We start from the raw sequence: 20,886 nt of genomic DNA on the forward strand, positions 1-20,886 counted from the left end.
CTACAAGGATACGTGACAAAAACGAAATTTATACAAATGTACAAAAACCCAATATTGCCCTTGAGACCCATTGCTCCAATCCGGCCCAAATCCTCTAGGTATGCCTCTTGATCCAAGCGGTCCCAAGCCCGATCCAAGCCCAACAAACACAAACATAAGAATGGAGGGTTAAATGGTGCTCAAATATCATAAAAACTCAAATCAAATTAATCCCATATATATATTATAGACATGCATACACAAACACATATATACAAACATACATGAAATATATATGTGCACACCCTGTATATATACACACACACACCACATATATATATATACACCACACATATATATATATACGCACATACAGATATATATATATATATACACAATATATTGCACCCATATATACACACACTATGTATATATAAATCAAGACTCAAATAGCAAGCCAACAAAGCTCATGCTAAGGACCCCATCACCTGATATTAGAATAACAAACAATTCAACCAAGAACATCACAAAACCAGCAACCGAAACCCAGAACATCACATCCATAAACCAAAATCTGGAAGAAATCCCAGAACATGAACCATAAGATTCAAAGATACAAAACCGAAAATCAACTAGAAACAATATCGAAAAATAACACAGAAATTGTCGATCATTACCTCTCCTTTTCTTATCTCACGAATCTGTCAATGCTCTGATTCCGATCCCGCCCGATTTCTTGTGCACGGGATCATAGGGCCATCCCCGGCTTGGCCAATGTTTGAATGAAATCCCACTTGGAGTGGTTTTTGTAAATTGAAAAAGACAATGTGCACGGGATCATAGGGCCATCCCCGGCTTGGCCAATGCTTGGATGAAATCCCACTTGGAGTGGGCTTTGTAAATTGAAAAAGACAATGTGCACGGGATCATAGGGCCATCCACGGCTTGGCCAATGCTTGAATGAAATCCCACTTGGAGTGGGCTTTGTAAATTTGAAAAAACAGTGTGCACGGGATCATTGGGGACATTCCCGGCTTGGCCAAAAATTTTCTTTTTGTTTGAGAAAAAGTGCTCGGGATCATTGTAGCCATCCCGGCTTGGCTGAAAAAGGGTCTTTTTTTTTTTTGAGAAAAGATGCTCGGGATCACTGGAGCCATTCCCGGCTTGGCTGAAAAAGGATTTTTTGTTTTTTTTGTTTTTTGAGAAAAGATGCTCGGGATCACTGGAGCCATTCCCGGCTTGGCTGAAAAAGGATTTTTTGTTTTTTTTTGTTTTTTGAGAAAAGATGCTCGGGATCACTGTAGCCATTCCCGGCTTGGCTGAAAAAGTGATCTTTTTTTTTTGTTTGTTTTTTTTTTTTTTTTTTGAACATAGGTATTCGGGAGTTTTTGTAATCTCACCTTGACAGAAAGATGTTTCGAGCAGATGATATACTTTGATTTGAGGAGAATGACTACGTCCAAGCTGTATCTTCTGCATAAACCTGCCATAATACAAAGAGGACAAACCATATGCAAAAATGATGCATGTAATGCCCTATTTTGCTCAAATATGAATGTCTCATTAATGAGTGAATGCATGCTCTCTCAAAGCTTTGCCACCCTCAAGCACGTGTACAGTTGCAAATTGCTAGACCAAATCTGCTTCATCGTACGGTTTGGTTTTCTGACTCTGGATTTTCAATGTATCTTCTCTATTCTGATTGGTGAAGGCTCTCACTCATTCCAAAACCCAACTCTTGAGCTATCTCTTTTCTTCTTCTTTGCTTATTTGCATGTGTGCCTACTTTTGAGTTCAATGCTGCCATTTCATCTGGGTTTATTTTTCACTTCGTTGTGCACGTCATATGATTATGATCTTCCCTTTCCTGCTAATGCTTACCTCGGCTTCAAGTCTTTTATTCAAATCCCTTCCAGCTTAGGATGCCAAAAATCCAATCAAATTCCTATCAAGAGTAATGTCCTAATGCATATTCCACATTTCCTGTCAAAACTTTATCAGTGATAAATTCAATAGTATAGCCATGCATGTCAATTAATGAATGCAAATGATAAACTTTTTGGAACATGGATTGAGAATGGAGTTGGGGTATGAAAAAAAAAAGATGCCAGAAGTGACAAAACTACAGAAATGAATTTCTTCACTATTTTTATTGAAAAGGATGGGTGCCAATTGACAAAGGTATGTACAAGAATGTAGAGAAGTCAAAGGAAGAAGGGACAAACCCAACTTCTCCAAGATGAAATATGTAATAATTCAAAGATTCCACCAAAACTGCCCCAGTTTTGGTGTGCACCCAATTAACAATGATCAAATCTGACTCGTCTGAGACTGTCTCTGAGTCCTCCATTTCTGCCAACAAACTTCTCATTCTGTGTAACGAACAAACAAATGATAGCATAAAGAGCATCCCGAGAACTGCCCCAGTTTCGGGTGCTTGCCCAAATAACTGTCCTCCAATCTGGCAACTACGAGGTCGGTTCTGTACTCCGCACCAATGTCAATGCAAGACAAGTTAACAACCAACAGACTCATGTCTCAACCTCCTTTCTTCAAACAATCTGCAACCGAAATTTGCAGCCATAATTAAAGTACCCGTGAGGGTTTTCACTTCAATAAAATTTCTTATTGTCCCTAATTTTTGCCTAGAGCGCCCTTTCAGGTTTTCACTCTAGCGGGATTTTTTTTTTGCCTAGAGCGCCCTTTTCGGGTTTTCACTCTAGCGGTTTTTTTTTTTTTTTTTTTTAAGCATAATACTGCCTGAGAACATCGACATTTACTGGGTGAGGCAAATCATCTCCATCCATCTTTGTCAAAATTACTGCTCCACCAGAGAATGCTTTCTTCACCACATATGGTCCTTCGTAGGTAGGAGTCCATTTTCCACGGTGATCTTTTTGAGGTGGCTGAATCATCTTTAGCACTAAATCCCCTTCTCTGAAACAACGAGGACGCACCTTCTTGCGATGTGCTCTTATCATTCGTCTTTGATAAAGTTGTCCTCTACAAAGTGCCCCTAATCTTCTCTCCTCAATAAAATTTAGATGTTCATAACGAGTTCGGACCCACTCGGTCTCCTCCAAATTGGCCTCTACCACTACTCTTAGTGAGGGGATCTCCACTTCAATGGGAAGAACAGCCTCTGTCCCGTATACTAAAGCAAAAGGACTTTCACCAGTGGATGTACGCACAGAAGTTCGGTACCCATATAAAGCGAAAGGAAGCTTTTCATGCCAATCTTTGTAATTCTCTGTCATCTTCTGGATGATTTTCTTGATATTTTTGTTAGCTGCCTCAACAGCCCCGTTCATCTTGGGACGATAAGGAGATGAATTATGATGCTTGATCTTGAACTGCTTGCATAAATCATTCACTATCTTACTGTTGAAATTCGTGCCATTATCAGTAATAATCCTTTCGGGAACCCCATAGCGACATACAATATCTTTTTTCAAGAATCGAGCGATAACGTTACTTGTCACTTTAGCATAAGAATTTGCTTCCACCCACTTTGTAAAATAATCAATTGCAACCAGAATGAAACGATGTCCGTTGGAAGCTTTGGGCTCGATAGGGCCAATAACATCGATACCTCACATTGAAAAGGGCCAAGGTGCTGCTAATACCCGCAGAGGGTTCACTGGGACATGAGTTCTATCAGCATAAATCTGGCACTTATGGCATCTGATCGCATATCTAATACAATCTCTTTCCATGGTAAGCCAATAGTAACCGGCTCGCAATATCTTCCTTGCCATTGAATATCCACTCGAATGAGTACCACATATTCCTTCATGAATCTCTTCCATAATCTGCCTGGCTTCATCAGTATCCATGCATCGAAGAAGAACAAATCCCGAGCTTCTCTTATACAATACATTTTTATCCAAGAAAAAAGAGCTTGAGAGCCTTCGGATGGTGCGTTTGTCATTATCTGAGGCCTCTGGAGGGTATTCTCCTTTCTCCAAATACTGCTTCACATCATAATACCAGGGTTTGCCATCAGGTTCTGCTACTATATTCAAACAGTGCGCCTGAATTTTACGCTTCTCAATCCTGACAACCTCTACTTCTCCACGAGGGTCCAAATCAAACATGGCTGCCAGAGTGGCCAAAGCATCTGCCATCTGGTTTTCTTCTCTTGGAATATGATCAAATTCCACACAGTCGAAAAACTTCATCAACTCCTTGATATGCTGATAATACGGGACTAATTTGACATCCCTGGTTTCCCATTCGTCACACAATTGCCTGATCACCAATTGAGAGTCACCATAAACCTGAAGCTTTTTAATCCCGACATCAATAGCAGCTTGAATTCCCATGGCACAGGCCTCATACTCAGACACATTATTGGTACATTTGAAATAAAGCTTAGCAGTAAATGGGGTAACTTTCCCCTCCGGAGAAATAAGCACAGCCCCAATCCCATTACCAACGATATTAGAAGCGCCATCAAACAACATAACCCATCCGTCCATATCTTTCCGACTCTCCATTTCTAAGGACAAGATTTCTCCATCTGGGAACCTTGGATTCATAGGCTGAGAGTCATCAATCGCCTGCTCTGCTAAGTAATCTGCTATTGCACTTCCCTTCACTGCCTTCTGGGCGACATACAAAATATCATATTCTGACAACAACATCTGCCATTTTGCAATCCTCCCTGAAAGAGATGGTTTTTCAAAAATATACTTGATCGGATCCATCCTCGAGATCAACCAAGTAGTGTGATACAACATATATTGCCTGAGCCTATGCGCAACCCATGCCAATGAACAACAAGTCTTCTCTAACATGGAGTAGTTTGTCTCACAACTGGTGAATTTCTTGCTCAAGTAGTAGATCGCATGCTCTATCCTCCCCGATGAATCATGTTGCCCTAACATACATCCCATTGAATTGTCTGATACAGTTAAGTAGAGAATAAGCGGGCTCCCAGCAACCGGAGGCATCAAGACCGGTGGATTTTGTAAATACTGCTTGATTCTCTCAAAGGCACTTCGACATTCATCATTCCATTCTGATGGGTTATTCTTCCGAAGTAACTTAAAAATTGGCTCACACGTAGTTGTCAATTGTGAAATGAACCTTGCAATATAATTGAGTCTGCCCAAGAAACCTCTGACTTCTTTCTCGGTGCGAGGATGCGGCATTTCCATGATCGCCTTCACTTTCTCAGGATCCACTTCAATACCTCTTCTGCTGACAATGAAACCCAACAACTTCCCCGAGGTTGCACCAAATGTGCATTTCGAGGGGTTCAACTTCAATTGGTGCCTTCTCAACCTCTTGAACAACTTCTCCAGGTTAATCACGTGATCTTCATCCTCCTTTGACTTAGCAATCATGTCATCCACATACACCTCAATCTCTTTATGCATCATATCATGAAACAGAGTAACCATGGCTCGCTGATAAGTAGCTCCCGCATTTTTGAGACCAAATGGCATGACTTTGTAACAAAAGGTACCCCATAAAGTGGTGAAAGTAGTTTTCTCCTGATCTTCCGGTGCCATCTTGATCTGGTTATATCCTGAAAATCCATCCATGAAGGAGAACGCAAAATGTTTAGCAGTATTGTCTACTAATATGTCAATTTGGGGTAAAGGAAAGTTATCTTTCGGGCTCGCCCGATTAAGATCCCTGTAATCCACACACATCCGAACTTTACCATCCTTTTTCGGGACTGGTACTATATTTGCGATCCATTTGGGGTATTTTGCTACAGCAAGGAATCCTGCATCAAACTGCTTTTTTACTTCATCTCTAATCTTCAAAAGCATCTCCGGCTTCAATCTTCTCAACTTTTGTTTCACTGGCAGACAATCGGGTTTTAATGGCAATTTATGGACCACTATGTTTGTATCAAGTCCTGGCATATCTTGGTATGACCATGCAAAAACGTCTTGATATTCATGTAGCAAACCTATCAATCTGTCTCTATCTCCTCCTTCAAAAGCTGCACCAATTCTAACTTCCTTTTTCTGATCTTCAGTTCCCAAGTTAACAACCTCAGTAATTTCTTAGTGTGGCTGAATTATCTTTTCTTCTTGATTAACTTGTCTCAACATTTCTGGCGATATCTCAAATTCATCCTCAGAGTCAGAGTCAGATTCAACATTGTTAATGGGTGCCCCAAAATCTGGTTCATTCGGTTCATCTTTTTTATTATCATCAATTTCAGTCCTGTCAAAATGGAATGTGTGAGATTTGGATTTTTTAGAAGTGATGTGTGAAATAAGGTGAATAGATGTGAGAATTTTGAACAAAGATTTTTATTTATGATAAGCATAGCAGAATCATCAGAAACATGAGAATATGCAAAGGCCATACTATGCAAATTCATCAAAAGATAAAGTAAAGACATGCTCATTACAAAAACCCAATCAGTGGCCGTGAGCTAGACCACAGATCATAGTGCATATGGAGATTACTCTTGAAGGCTGTTGATCGAGACTGGCAGTTCAAAACTGGTCCAGTTGTTGAGCCCAAAACCTGGAGGCCGAGGAATGACAAAATAAGGCTTAGCAGCAAAGTTCGGATCTTCCTCTATAGCAGCAACATGAAAATCTTCCAACTGCTCACACAGCTCTTCAAAATTTGCCCCAGTTCGACTCATTTCTACTTGATCAACAGGAAGATTAAGGATCAATTTCCCTAGAATTGCCCCTGCATTGAGAGGATTGACCTTTTCCAAGAAATCTCCAAACACAAAACTGTCATACAACCAAGGAATTGACCTTTTCAGAATATTCAGCTCTCGACCTTCAAAATGAGCGATTCGCCTCGCCTGTCTCTCAGCTTGGGCCTGGACCTTATCAGTTCTACTGGGCTTATACCCAAGCCCCCAGCGCTCAGCCTGTTTCAATACAGCTATTGGCTTCTTTATCCCCTGCTCCTCTTTGCCTAAACCTCCTCCTGGTCGGAATCCCATCTTCAACATAATTCTTCCAATAAACTTAGCCACTTTTGATAAACGGGGCTGCACCAGAAGCTGCTCCTCCTTCACAAAACTGGCAGTAGCAATTTCAAAGGACTGGAAGGAGCTTTCAATCCCCTGCAGGGGCGCATCGATATGGAGTGAGTTTGAAATGCTAGCCACCATCCATTCCGACTGGCCTTTAACAATGTAGACTCTCCCCCCATGAGCGAATTTGAGATTCTGATGTAAAGACGACGGTACTGCCCCAGCAGTATGAATCCACGGCCTCCCTAACAAGCAACTGTAAGTAGGCGATATATCCATCACCATAAAGGGGACATTGAATGTGACATTTGCGATCTCCAAAGGGACCTCGATCTCCCCCATTATCTCCTTCTTGGTTCCATCAAAGGCTTTAGCCACCACTAGTACTTGCTTCAAATATGATCTGTCAATTGACAGCCTATCAAAAGTCTCCTTTGGTAGGATATTCAACGACGATCCATTGTCGATCAAAATACTTGCCACTTCAAAACCCCTACACATGGCCGAAATATGCAACGCTTTGTTATGGCCCATCCCTTCATCTGGAATCTCCTTTTCAGTAAATGATAATAAGTGAGTTGCGAGCACATTTCCGACAATCCCGTCAAAAGATTCTGTCGGTATCTTTTCTGACACATAGGCCTGATTCAACATTCTCAACAACACTTTACGGTGTGGCTCCGAACTCATGATTAATTCTAAGATGGAAATCTTTGCCGGGGTCTTTTTCAACTGGTCTACAATCATATACTCGCTTTGACGGATAATCTTCAGAAACTCCTGAATTTCTACATCAGTCACTGCTTTCTTAATTTCCTCACATACAATATGATCTTTCTTCAAATCTTTCAAATTCTCTTCCGCTCCTACAACGTCCTTTCCCTTCCTTTTCCTTTCAGCTTCCGCTCCTGACATTGGGTCACCTGACTCCTCTCGAGAATAAACCCGTCCAGTTCGGGTTATCCTACTCACCCCTGAGATGTTATCCACAGCAACCTCAAGATCATTTTTCTCGTATACCCACGGAACAGCCTTATCACTCACGTAAGAAGGCTTTGAAGGATGTGGACTTTTGACAAACGGTTGATCTTCTAAAAAGTACTGCAAAACAATTGGCTTCGTCCTCCCACCAAGCCTTGGTCCTTTATAGAATTCATCCCCAATAACATTGACTGCATTCAGGTACCCTGACTTCACACCAAATACTACTTTCTTGCTATCAATCAAATCTTGCACCTTTGCTTGAAATTGAAAACAATTCTCCAGAGAATGTCCCTCAACGCCTTTGTGAAATTCACAAGTCTTCGACTCATCATAACCATCGTATCTCAACGTCAAGTCCAACTCCTCTCTTTTAATAAGTCCTTCATTTTCCAAAGCACCCAACACCAAACTCAAAGACATAGTTACCTCTGCAATTTTCCTCCTAAACTCACCTGAACCCTCAACAGCATTGGTACCTCCATTGCCATGATCCGGCAAAGGATTAGTGGTCACATCGGGCTTCCTGATCCCATCAAAATTCAACCATCCAGAATTGACCATATTTTGCACAATTCTCTTGAAGGTCAGAAAATTTTCAATTGAATGTCCAGGCGAATCCCCGTGATAGGCACACGTCACCTCAGGGTTGTACCAATGAGGATAAGGTGGATTCTGGGGTCCTCCTCCCGGGATAGGTGCAATAGCTGAATTAGACAATAACTTCTCATAACACTGGGCATAAGTCATGGGTATCGGAGCGAACTGCTCTATCTGCCTTCGGGGTCTAGGGTTATTTTCAAAGTTTTGGTAATTTTGGCGGGGTGGTTGGTAAGCTTGTTGAGGTGGCTGGTAATTTTGCTGAGGTGGTCGATAAGCTTGCTGAGGTGGTTGGTAAGTCTGTTGAGGTGGTCGATAAGAATGCTGAGGTGGCGGGTAGGAATTTGAGTTTAGGTGGTGGTTATATGAACTAGACAGCCTGGGAGCATTGCTTCGCGGCCTGTAATCAGAAGTGGGAGACCCATAAGTGGGATTGCTGCTATAATTAACGGTATGCACCTCGTTTTCCTTCTTCTTCATCTTCCCTCCCTTCTGATACTCTGGTTTCTCAAGCATCGGGACGCTAATGCTAATATTTCCTCTTTGCATGCATCTCTCAATACGTTCCCCTGCTCGAATCATTTCTCCTAAACCTGCATGCCCCCCTCCAGCAATTTTTGAAGTATAAGGCTCTCGAAGTGCGTCAATGAATGCATTAACCAGATCTTGTTCCGCCAATGGAGGGTGCATCTGGGATGCTAAGTCTCTCCATCTATGGGCCCAATCCCGAAAACTTTCTCCTTCCTTCATAACAGTACACTGAAGATCATAGATGGTAGGGACCTTTTCCGTGTTATGCTCATACTTCTTAAGGAATAAGTTAGCCAGATCCTCCCAAGTCTCAACAGAAGACGGATCTAAGCTTGTAAACCACCGAGTTGCACTCCCCGTCAAACTTTCCTGGAAAAAGTGAATCAATATCTTCTCATCATGAACATATGGCTGCATCCTCCGACAATACATTGTCAGATGATCTAGAGGAATTCCAGTACCATCGAAGGGAGTAAAAGCAGGAAGCTTGAAATCAGGAGGAATGATTAGATCTTTCACCAAACATAGCTTATGTGGGCTTAAAGCCCCAACAGGCCCAAATCCTTCCATTGAATTCATCCATTTTTCCATCTTTTTGTATTGCTCCACAGTAAGACCTCTTCCTTGCTCCCCTTTAGCCTCTACGGGCATGACATATGTTTTCTGCTGGCAATCCAGTGATGGAAATCCACCATCCCGGGCTGGCCCAACTACCGGCGCACTTCCTGAGAAGTTCATTGCCGCGTTGTCATAAAGCTGAAGCATGGACTCTCCTTTCTGTGCTGAACTTTCTGCAACTGCTTTTTGATGGATCGTACTTAACACAAGAGGGGGGGGGGTGAATTGTGTCCCCAAATTCCGATAGGAATCTCTTTTTAAAATTTAAAAGGAAATCAATGTCAATTAACAATTAGCACACAAATTTGGACTCTAATGATTATCTTAATCAATATTCATTTCAATGCAAGATGTGATACAATATGGTGAATGATCAATTATCAAATAATCAAGGAATTGCAAAAACAGATTTTTTTAAACAACACACTGCGCACAGATTTTACAACTCAAATTTCACCTAGCAAATCAAGTCAGAATTCAATGAAATTTGGTATGCAGTATCACAACACCCTAATGAATACTATATCAAAAATTCAGATTAAAAATTCAAAGTTTAGCTATGTGAACAGTGCACAGACAGACTAGTGGTTCAGAAAATTCTGCAATCAAAACACTTAATCAATCAACAAGCAAGCAATGCAATCAAGAAAGTCCACACAGCAATTTATAGTAGTTCGGAGACTCTTCTCCTACATCTACTACCTAGGTTCACCAACCTAGGATTTTCCAACCTCCACTAAGGATGTGGTTTTCTCAAGAGCTCCACAAAACTCACAAGGGTTTTTAGGTCACCCTTAAAACTGAAGATTTCAAGATAATCTTCAAACTTTACAACCAAGGGTTTCAAGCACTCCCTTAAACTCAACCTCAACAAGGTTTTTGCCCAATGAAGGGACTTTTACAAGTGTTCGGTATAAATGGTTCACTCAAGGTTTGCACTAAGCAAATGGGGTTGAGGAACACTCAAGAATCACAATATCACCTCACGGGTTGGATAGAAAATGAAGAATAATGAGGATTTTCGAATCTGAAAATAAGAAGCCAAATGAGAAGCACTCCCTCTTTGCAAAAGCACAATAGTGAGGAAGCCTTTAGAGTGGCTTGGGTAGAAGCTTGGATTCAATGGCACAAACTAGCTTGGAAGCTTTGAGAACAAGAATTTCTTCAATGTAATTTTGGCTTCTCCAAGTTGGAATGAGGAAGAACCCCTCTTTATAATTTACCAAGCTCTTGTGATTTCCACCATTGGATCTTTTTCTATCTTCAAATCTCGACCTTCAATTACATGTGCAAATCTTGGCCATTGAATGAATAGATCATTAAATCTTGACCTTACAATATGTAGCCGTTGCACTTGCATTATTTTCCAAGTCTAGCTTTCCAAGATTTGAGTTGTCATGTGCACTTGCAGCCATCTTTGACAATTTGATCAAACTTGCACCAAATCTTGACCTTGGTATCTCCAACAATTTTGTCATCTTTGACGATTTGATCAAACTTACACCAAATCTTGGCCTTGGTATCTCCAATGATTTCCTACAAAATGTGTAGCAACTTGCAACAATCTTTGACTCCAAAAATCAAGTAAGATCTTCTTTTAAGTCAAAAATTGCAAGCAAGAATATGGTCTTATGCACAACCATTGGATTCACCTTTTAAATGGTCATCTTAACCCTTCAAGTCTTGTTGTAATCTGATCCATTCATAATTCAAAACAATTCAATCTCAGCCATAGATTAGTGTACCGTTGGAGCTTGTAGTCTTCAAGAATATCTTCATAATCTAAGTCTTGTCTAGTTGCAAAATATACTTTCTCATCTCTTACAAATTTCAACCATTGCATTTGTCCTTTAGCTTCATCAATTGTCTTCTCACAAAAATATGATCATTGACCTCAATAAAGGAAGCATGTGCAAGATCTTGTTTGATGAAGACAAGAGATCCTTCAAGTGACCAAACATGTCCCTCCAATCTTGACTTCAAACTCTGAATTTGGCAGCACCAATATATCCATATTATACAGCTCCAAGGCTAATTCCAAACATCAATCAAAATGCCTTAGTGGAAGGTTGATGAACATAGGTTTTTCTTGGTTTTCTAGAGATCCAAGCTCATACTTGAAAACCGGACTTCAATTCACTTGAGCAAACTGAATTCTGAGTGATATAACATCCTCATGATGATTAACCTACAAAGAAATAGGAGGTAGAACTCCCCAATTGCATGTAAGCTCAAAGAGCTTCATATAGAGCGCATAGGTTAATTACATTATAAAAACAACCCAGAAAATTCGTATTACTGCATGATAAATCATTTTATATATATTAGAATGTCCACATAAAATTTCATAACAATCGGAAATCGTTTGGTCACTCAACCAAGCAATTTGATCACTAATAGTGAAACCGATAAATTCTAAGTGTAAATTCAAAGTCATTTTGCAAACTCAGTGTAAATGACCTTTTCTCTTGAACTTTACTAAATCAAATATGTTCATAGTGATGAAACTAAGATGCACACGAAATTTCATTTAAATCGGAGTTCATTTGGTTCACTACGTTCACAAAGAACACATATGCACAAAATTAGGTAAAACCTAGTTTTGGCGGAATTTAAGCATATGACCAAATATATATGTGATGCACTTAATTTCTCATGATTATAGTCCTAGAACATATATTAAACCTTCATGTGCATGTGGTTCAAGTTTCAAGTAATTTGGACCTAAGTAAGATAAATTATGATCATTAGAAGATTAATACCCTAACTTAGTCCATGTATATTTATTTTCAAAACTTAATTTCCAGCACTATCTCAAAAATATATAGATACCAAATTCACATAGAGATATGCATAAGCCTTCATTTAAGTGTATATGCACAATTAAGATATTAAACAATTAACCAAATAACCATTTAAGCATGTTTTCTAGCATTTTAGGATATGTTCAAGTCAAGCATGCTCACACACATTTTAGTATACAATCATACACAATCATCAAAAACACAATGTTGACTAGACACTAAGTCTTGGTCCAACACTTTTCCTTTCATAAGCTGCGACATCTGAGTAATCAACATAGCCATTTGTTCTTTCAGATCTGTAATTTCCTAGCTCTGCTTCTGGATCAGTTCTTTCTGCTGTTCGTTCTCCATTGTCCTAGCAATTCGCAACTGTAATCTGGTGTGATAAGGATGACGATGATATGAATGAACTGATGCTTTTTCTTTTTTTCGTGCCACCTAATGATGAAAGAAATTTTATTAATTGATCAGTTTCATTATTTATGCTTATGCATGATGGTGGATTTATTTGTTCACTAATGCGTATGAAAGTATATATGGACATGTATAGGTGATTAATGAGTGTGCAAGTATATGTGGCCAAGTATGGATAATAAACAAGTGTACAAGTATATATGAACAGGTATGGATGATTAGCAGATGTACAAGTATATATGAACAGGTATGGATGATTAACAGATGTACAAATATATATGGACATGTATGAATAATTAGTAAGTGTACAAGTATCATAACCTAGGCTAACGTATACATTGCAAATGTATAAAAGATGTACAAGTATGTTTTGATGGATATACACATACAGGTATGTATCAAGTACATATAAACATGTAAATGAGGAATAAAGGTACATGGTATTTAAATGTACAAAAAATAAATAGAGTTAAGGATAGGAGAATCCCCCATTGTTCCTAACAAAATCAGGTTCCTACCAATTTCTGAAGGTCTCGAACCGGATCTAGGGTTATGTAATGTGCACATGGGTGGCATATCTAACTATAACGCGGCTACGCGAGAGGCCACTGGATCAGGTTAGTTCACACCCCATATCTGGAAGTGGAACCCATCCCCCAATATCTTGAAGGGACGTCAATCCAGGAGGATGTCTTTCCTTGCTTACGTGAGGACAAAATCCATCAAAAGCAAAGATCAACCCTCACTAATCACTAGTAGGACCCGGTTTTTATGGGCCATTTGTGTGCATGTGAATAGTGATATGTGTGTGGGGGAATCATACCATATCCTCAATAAACACTCAAATTTTATCAAACCAAAAACCTGTTATTTTATCTACAATCATGAACAAACACATTAGATTCCTCAAAATGTTGGAAAAAACATGTACAACAAAATAAACATATCAACCAAATAGGAAAACACCGAGACAACAAGGCCCGACCCCTTTGGTACAATAACCACGTCCCCAGTGAAGTCGCCAGCTGAAGCAACCGGCTTGAAAAAACAATGAAGTCGCCACCAATTGATTTTTAGGATGCAATTGGACATCCATTCTGGTCTACGAGAAAAATGGGCAAGGGGGTCTATTGAGCATGGGGAAGGTGTTAGGCACCCCACAACTCCCGAAATCGGTTACCTTTAAATGTTTTCCTTTTTGGCTCCTATTTGTTTTTGAAAATCCCATTTTGATGGGTCTTATTGGAATGTAAATGAAAAATCCACTTGGAGTGGTTTGGAGAACAAGGTGTACGGGATCATTGGGTCATTCCCGGCTTGGCCAAGGATTGGAGAAAACACCACTTGGAGTGGGTTTGGGGGTTTTGAAAAAAAGGTGTACACGAGATCATTAAGGCCATTCCCGGCTTGGCCAAAGATTGGATAAAGCACCACTTGGAGTGGGTTTGGATATTTTTGAAGAAGATTTTTTGAGGACTTGGTTGATGTACCAAAAGGGCCCACAATCAAGAAATATTTAATTTAAGTCTTACTCACAATTATGTTCTTCATGAGAAAAGAAAGAATCCATTTATGGCTCATTGAATGGGTCAAATATCTTTAAACCCACCGTTGAGTCCGTAAATAAATTCTCCTAATCCCTCAAAACACATTTGCTTTCCGGATCCACGAAATCCAAATGTTTCCAATGAATGCCAATGGAACCCCAATATCTTGAAGGCTCTTTGGTATTTAATCAAAACATAAGGATTCCATAATTTAATCTTGATGTGTTTTATTAATGTGAGACGGCTTGGATTAATACAATGACTAACGCGTTGCATTTATTTTCATGACATTCAAATAATCCTAGCATATGTCTAAGCATCATGACATGATGTGAAAAATCAAAATCCTAAGCATGCATTCTAATGCAATCATTATTCACAAAATCATCTCCTAATGTCTATATGCTTCTAGCACCCTAAACATTTATGTATGCGTTTCCACTATTTTCCACTATACTATTACAAAGATTTACATTCTACAAGGATACGTGACAAAAACGAAATTTATACAAATGTACAAAAACCCAATATTGCCCTTGAGACCCATTGCTCCAATCCGGCCCAAATCCTCTAGGTATGCCTCTCGATCCAAGCAGTCCCAAGCCCGATCCAAGCCCAACAAACACAAACATAAGAATGGAGGGTTAAATGGTGCTCAAATATCATAAAAACTCAAATCAAATTAATCCCATATATATATTATAGACATGCATACACAAACACATATATACAAACATACATGAAATATATATGTGCACACCCTGTATATATACACACACACACCACATATATATATATATACACCACACATATATATATATACGCACATACAGATATATATATATATATACACAATATATTGCACCCATATATACACACACTATGTATATATAAATCAAGACTCAAATAGCAAGCCAACAAAGCTCATGCTAAGGACCCCATCACCTGATATTAGAATAACAAACAATTCAACCAAGAACATCACAAAACCAGCAACCGAAACCCAGAACATCACATCCATAAACCAAAATCTGGAAGAAATCCCAGAACATGAACCATAAGATTCAAAGATACAAAACCGGAAATCAAACTAGAAACAATATCGAAAAATAACACAGAAATTGTCGATCATTACCTCTCCTTTTCTTATCTCATGAATCTGTCAATGCTCTGATTCCGATCCCGCCCGATTTCTTGTGCAAACCTTCTTTCTCTCTATTTTTCTCTTCCTCTGCCGCAGCCCCAAACCTCTCCTTTTTATTTTTTCTCTTCTGCGACCCCCCCCGGACCTTCCTCCTTCTCTCTTTTTATTTCTTTTCTTCCTTAAATTCTACCACTTCTTCTCTCCTCTTCTTTCTTTTTTGTTTTTTTTTCCTTCTTTTTTTTTTCTCTCTTCTCTCCACTCTCTCACGCCACCTCTCTCTAATTTGTTTTTTTTCTCTTTCTTTTCTCCTGCTCTGCCCCACGTCTCCCCTTTTTTCTTCTTTCTCCCCCTTTTCTTCTTTTCCACCGATTTTCTTCCCCTTTTTCTCTCTCCTTTTTTCTCACCACTTTATCATTTTGTTTTATTGTTTTTTTTTTGTTTCTTCTTCTTTTTTTTTTGTTTCTTTTTCTATTTTTTATTTTTGTATTTTTGTATTTTGTTTTTGGCCGGACGAAAACCGGTTACTACAATAGTCAATTGATAGACTTTTTATTTATCTTTTTTTTCTGCGACATTCTTCTGTAATTATGTTCTTCTACTCTCTCTACCTCTAAATTGATTACAGTCTTCACTAAATTTTTGTTTCTCAAAGTGAGACAGCATGGCATCTCTTTTTCTTTCGGATTCACCACAGTTTGGCTTGGAAAACCACCTCTCTTCTTTCCAGATAAAGCATTAGCCAACTGTCCCTCTTGAACTTCCAAGTTCCAAATTGATGCTCCTTGATTTTGGATCAAGAAACAAGAATGCTTGAGTTTGGAGTGTGGTATCAGTCTTGCTCATAAACTGGTCGGTCTTGTTGATAAATTGATTGGTGTTGACCGAGAGATGTTTAGACTTCTAGCTAACTAAAACTTCCACATCCAATTTCTTTTCTTGGGGCTGGAAGTGCTAGGGGTGGATTTAGAACATTTTGAGTGTTGCTCTACAAAAGATTGGGATGCTTCTTATACCTCGTATTATAAATGATTCAATAAGGGTCATTTCTTGGTCGGTTGAAGTTGTTCATCCCAATTTGTTTTACTTGCTCGGCTTGGATAGAGGATGTTATAGATTGACATTCAATACCGGGGTGATTCTCATTGAAATAGTTTCTGACAATGATTTAGGAAACATGAATCGCATTCAATACCAGGGTGATTCTCATGACATCTACCTCACGTGGTACCCCTAGTTTTTACGCTAGCCTCTCCATTGGCCATTGACAATTTAGGAAAGCTATATTATCAAGCAAATCATGCACTTCTTCAAGCGTCTTAGTCATCACTGAATCTCCTGTTACAGTAGTTGAAATATTTGAACCATTGTAAAAAGGCTTGAAATTGCATTCATTCTGGAATGTTGTGATGTGGGCAAGACCATAAGATTAATCAAAAACACTTCCTAGCATGTAAATTAGCGCGTTTTTCACGAAGTTTGATGATTATCCAAAAGAACAAAAAGTTCTTGGTGTGGTAACACCTAAAGAATATATTGCTAAAGAAGGATTCCAGCAAAGACTCTTGAAGAGATACAAAACATTGAATTTATATTTCAGAATTAGGGCTCGATGAACTACATAAAAGAATGTAAGCAGGCAGGCAGGCGCGGACAAAATCTATTTGAATTGGTATCGGCTACGTTAGTTTAAGAAATCCTTATTTATTCCGTGCTTTCTATTCTAAAGATTGTACTAGGGTTCAATTCTGTGAAGTTGCTAACTTCCAACACCCACTACTTCAGAAGTTGTTAACAACCAATTAAAATACTGCAAAAAAAACGTAAGTCATGCAATGAAGCCTCTCCAAGTCTCAAAAGACACAAGCATCTGAGCTGACAGAAACTGATTGTGATGGGTCTTATGCATCTGAACTACTGACATAAAAGCTAATCGTCATCCAACAATAATTTGTGACTTGCAAACGATAAGGTTAGTTTTCGCCAGTGCAAGAACGACGAATGCTTGACATAGTTGTTGACAGGAGTACTCTCATTGAAGAAGAACCTGTAAGAAAAAGAAGTGGTGCTCGTCATCTATGTACCACCTTATCTTCTTTAATGTTCGAGACAAAAGAAGTGACGCATTAAGGCTTATAGAAGAAGCCAGAATACTTTTGACTTCCATGACGCATGACTTTAAAGGTTGTTAGTAACCAAAAAAACTATATAAACATAGAATATATCCTCTCCAGCAATCACATCACAATCAGAAGCCAAGGAAGATAGATATATTTCCATAACTAGCTTAAAGCCTTAATAGAAAAACAAAAAATGAAGGGAGCTGCAGTTATCTTAGTTGTGGTAGCCATGGTTTATTCCATGGCCAAGCCAGGAGAGGCAGTCCCGAGTTGTGGGCAAGTGGAGTCATCTTTGGGTGCTTGCATGCAATACCTCATTTCAGGCAGCAATCTCACACCAGCTTGTTGCGAAGGTGTCAAGAATTTGAAGGCAATCACTCCGACAACTGCGGATAGGCAAACGGCCTGCAACTGCCTCAAACAAGCTGCCGCTAAATTCCCAAATATAAACCAAGATGCAGCCTCTTCTCTTCCTCAAAAATGCGGTGTTGACACAAGCGTTCCCATCTCCAAAAACACCGATTGTACCAAGTAAGTTCTTTTCTTCTTTTTCATTCTTCCTTATTTGGTACTTTTAAGTTGTGTTTTTTATTGCTTGCCATGGTGCAGGGTTAACTGAGAAGGAATTTGAGGACATGCAGTGAATAAAGCGCAAGGGAGTTTTGGGTTCTTGCGATAATCTTTATCATCACTTTTCATAAAACAAAAGTTTTGTTTTGATGTCATCAGAGATATCATATGGTAATTTGGTGATATACACACCAAGTTGTACTATAATTTCAATAATATTGTTATGAAAAGGTTGCAATTGTGTTGGTCTCCCTCTGTCTCTCTCACGAATGAAGACACAAAGTTCCCTAGAAGGTTAATGTAGTATACAAAATCCCCCTCCATATAATGACCCCGTCATACATGTTTTTAAATTTCCAAGTTAGCTTACGGGGGTCTGATACGTACTTTTCTCATTATTCATAATCAGTTTCATCGCTATCACTCATCTCAACCAGTGTAGTGACTTACTGAATGGAAACTATTTACAGAAATTCAATAGGATCTAGTGATAGAGGACGGAGCACAAAAATTCAGTGGTATATATTGTTCCATAGTAAAAGTACTAAATACTAGTAAATTAATTGAAAAATATTTTCCTAAATGTATTCTTCATATACTACTCCAATAACAAATGAGGCAAGGAAATATGCATTACCAGCTCTACACTACCTCCCACGGGAAGAAAAGGAGAAAAAAAGAGAGATGATTGTTATAAAATTCATCAAAAAGGATTGAGATAAAGGAATGTCAAGGATAATTAAAATTCCCATTTAAGTGTAAGCAACTTTTATTTTTTCTTTACATTTATACTTCCTATTTAACATGATAAATCTTAAAACAATAAATTTATTGATAACTAAGTGTAAACAACATTATATTTTCACATATTATAAACACACAAACAAATAAGGGCCTTTTATCTATATAAGGAAAACAAGTAAAAGTTATATTCTAATAAAGACAAATAAAAAAAAACTTTTAAAAAAGGACAATACTTACAAACTTACCAAAATGCCCCTATTTCTTCATCTTCTTCTCTCTTCTTCTTTCTTCACGCCCATAACTGAAAATTGGCCATCAGACCATTGTTTTCAACGAACGAACCACCGAAATGAAGCTCTAGGTCAGCCCGACCAAAGCCCAGTCATCACCAATCATCGATTATCACTTGAGTCGTCGGAATGTCAGCAACCATCATCACCACCAAAGATGCATCGCATCACCTTTGATGTTTTATTACTTGTTTGTACTCTCTTTTTTCTAAAACTAAAAATCCGTAGATATGTTCGTCTGATATGTTATTTGTTTTAGATCTACAAAAATGTAATCTATTTCCCAAAATGTTTTATGTTTCCCCCAAAATGTTATATGTTTCATCATACTCATCTACAAGAAACAGATAACATATGACGCAGATTCATGGGCATGGTGGTTTAACATTCCAAAAATTTGACCCTAGTATTAACCAAGTGAGTTAAAATCTTACCCTAATAAATATAGTATAGTCGTTATTGGTTAGGACTTGCATAAAATCATAAATAACAAATAATATATAAATATACACGTATACATATATGTAAACATGTACGTGTGCATGGTCGTACGTACCATGCATGGTAGCTAGGAGAAAATGTGTTGAGTTATTAACTATGCATGATAGGGTTTTAAAATAATAATACATATATATATGGCACATAAGAATTTCATAGGTTGAGTATGATAGATTGTGTGTCATTATTGGAATAATAAGGATAATATAGGTCTTTATGGTGTTGGATAAAGACAAAATAAAATAATTTAAGAATAAATTTAAGGAATAATGAGGGTTATGACTAATGAAGGAGAGAGTGTATGTGTTGAGAATGGAGTTATGTAGCTACTAAAGAAGGAAAGAGGGTTGGTCAATAAAAAGGTGGAAAATGATTGGATGAAAAGGGAGGTTGTGAAAGGGATTGGTTGTCTCATGTAAGTATATCTATAAAATGGTTAGTTGTGGGACACAAGATATTAGAGAATCGTAATGATTAGGAAGGGACCAATAGAAGATTTAAAGGGAGAAATATCAAAGGAGAAATTTATGGAGAATGGAGTAAACCTTGTAGATGGTGACAAGTGACGAAAGATGAGAATGGTTATAGAATAAATAATTAATTGTGCAAGAGAAAAAGGGTATTGAGGTATAAAAGAAAGACAAGTGTCAAAAGTCTACTATAGAAGGGGATTATGTTATCTTATAAAGATATGGAAATAGAGTATTTGAAAGCATAAAATATATGAAGGCTTGTGAGGGAATGACACATGTCAAGCAAGGAGAGGAGAGATGTTTGCTTAAATAGAGGAGAAATGCATGCTCATTTTGTACTTCTCTATGCTCATAATAACCATTGTTACCAAGAAAGAGAGAGAATAAGTGAAGAATCTCACCATTAAGGAAAAGGGAGGTATTTGGAGGCAAGGCTTGGCAAGAGATCAAAAGGAGTCCCAAGTTCTAGTTATAAAAAAGAAAGTAAAGAAATAAATTGATTTGGTTTAGAAAAATGATGATAGTATTAAATCCATACTAAGGAACTATGATTTTTTGCTAGATTTCCCATCAAGAGGCTAGAAGCTCACACCAAGACTCCGATTG

The 20,886-nt window shown here is 38.4% G+C and overlaps 1 protein-coding gene across 1 annotated transcript; it reads left to right on the top strand.

The window, feature by feature from the left end:
- Positions 1-17,898: 17,898 nt before the first annotated feature.
- LOC120005969 (non-specific lipid-transfer protein A-like) lies at positions 17,899-18,349 on the top strand. The gene is made up of 2 exons (XM_038855847.1): positions 17,899-18,229; positions 18,315-18,349. The coding sequence occupies exons 1-2, from the start codon at positions 17,899-17,901 to the stop codon at positions 18,347-18,349; spliced, it is 366 nt and encodes a 121-aa protein (XP_038711775.1).
- The last annotated feature ends 2,537 nt before the right edge of the window (positions 18,350-20,886 follow it).

The sequence above is a fragment of the Tripterygium wilfordii genome, chromosome 9, assembly GCF_013401445.1.
Source record: "Tripterygium wilfordii isolate XIE 37 chromosome 9, ASM1340144v1, whole genome shotgun sequence".
In the NCBI taxonomy this organism is placed as follows: domain Eukaryota; kingdom Viridiplantae; phylum Streptophyta; class Magnoliopsida; order Celastrales; family Celastraceae; genus Tripterygium; species Tripterygium wilfordii.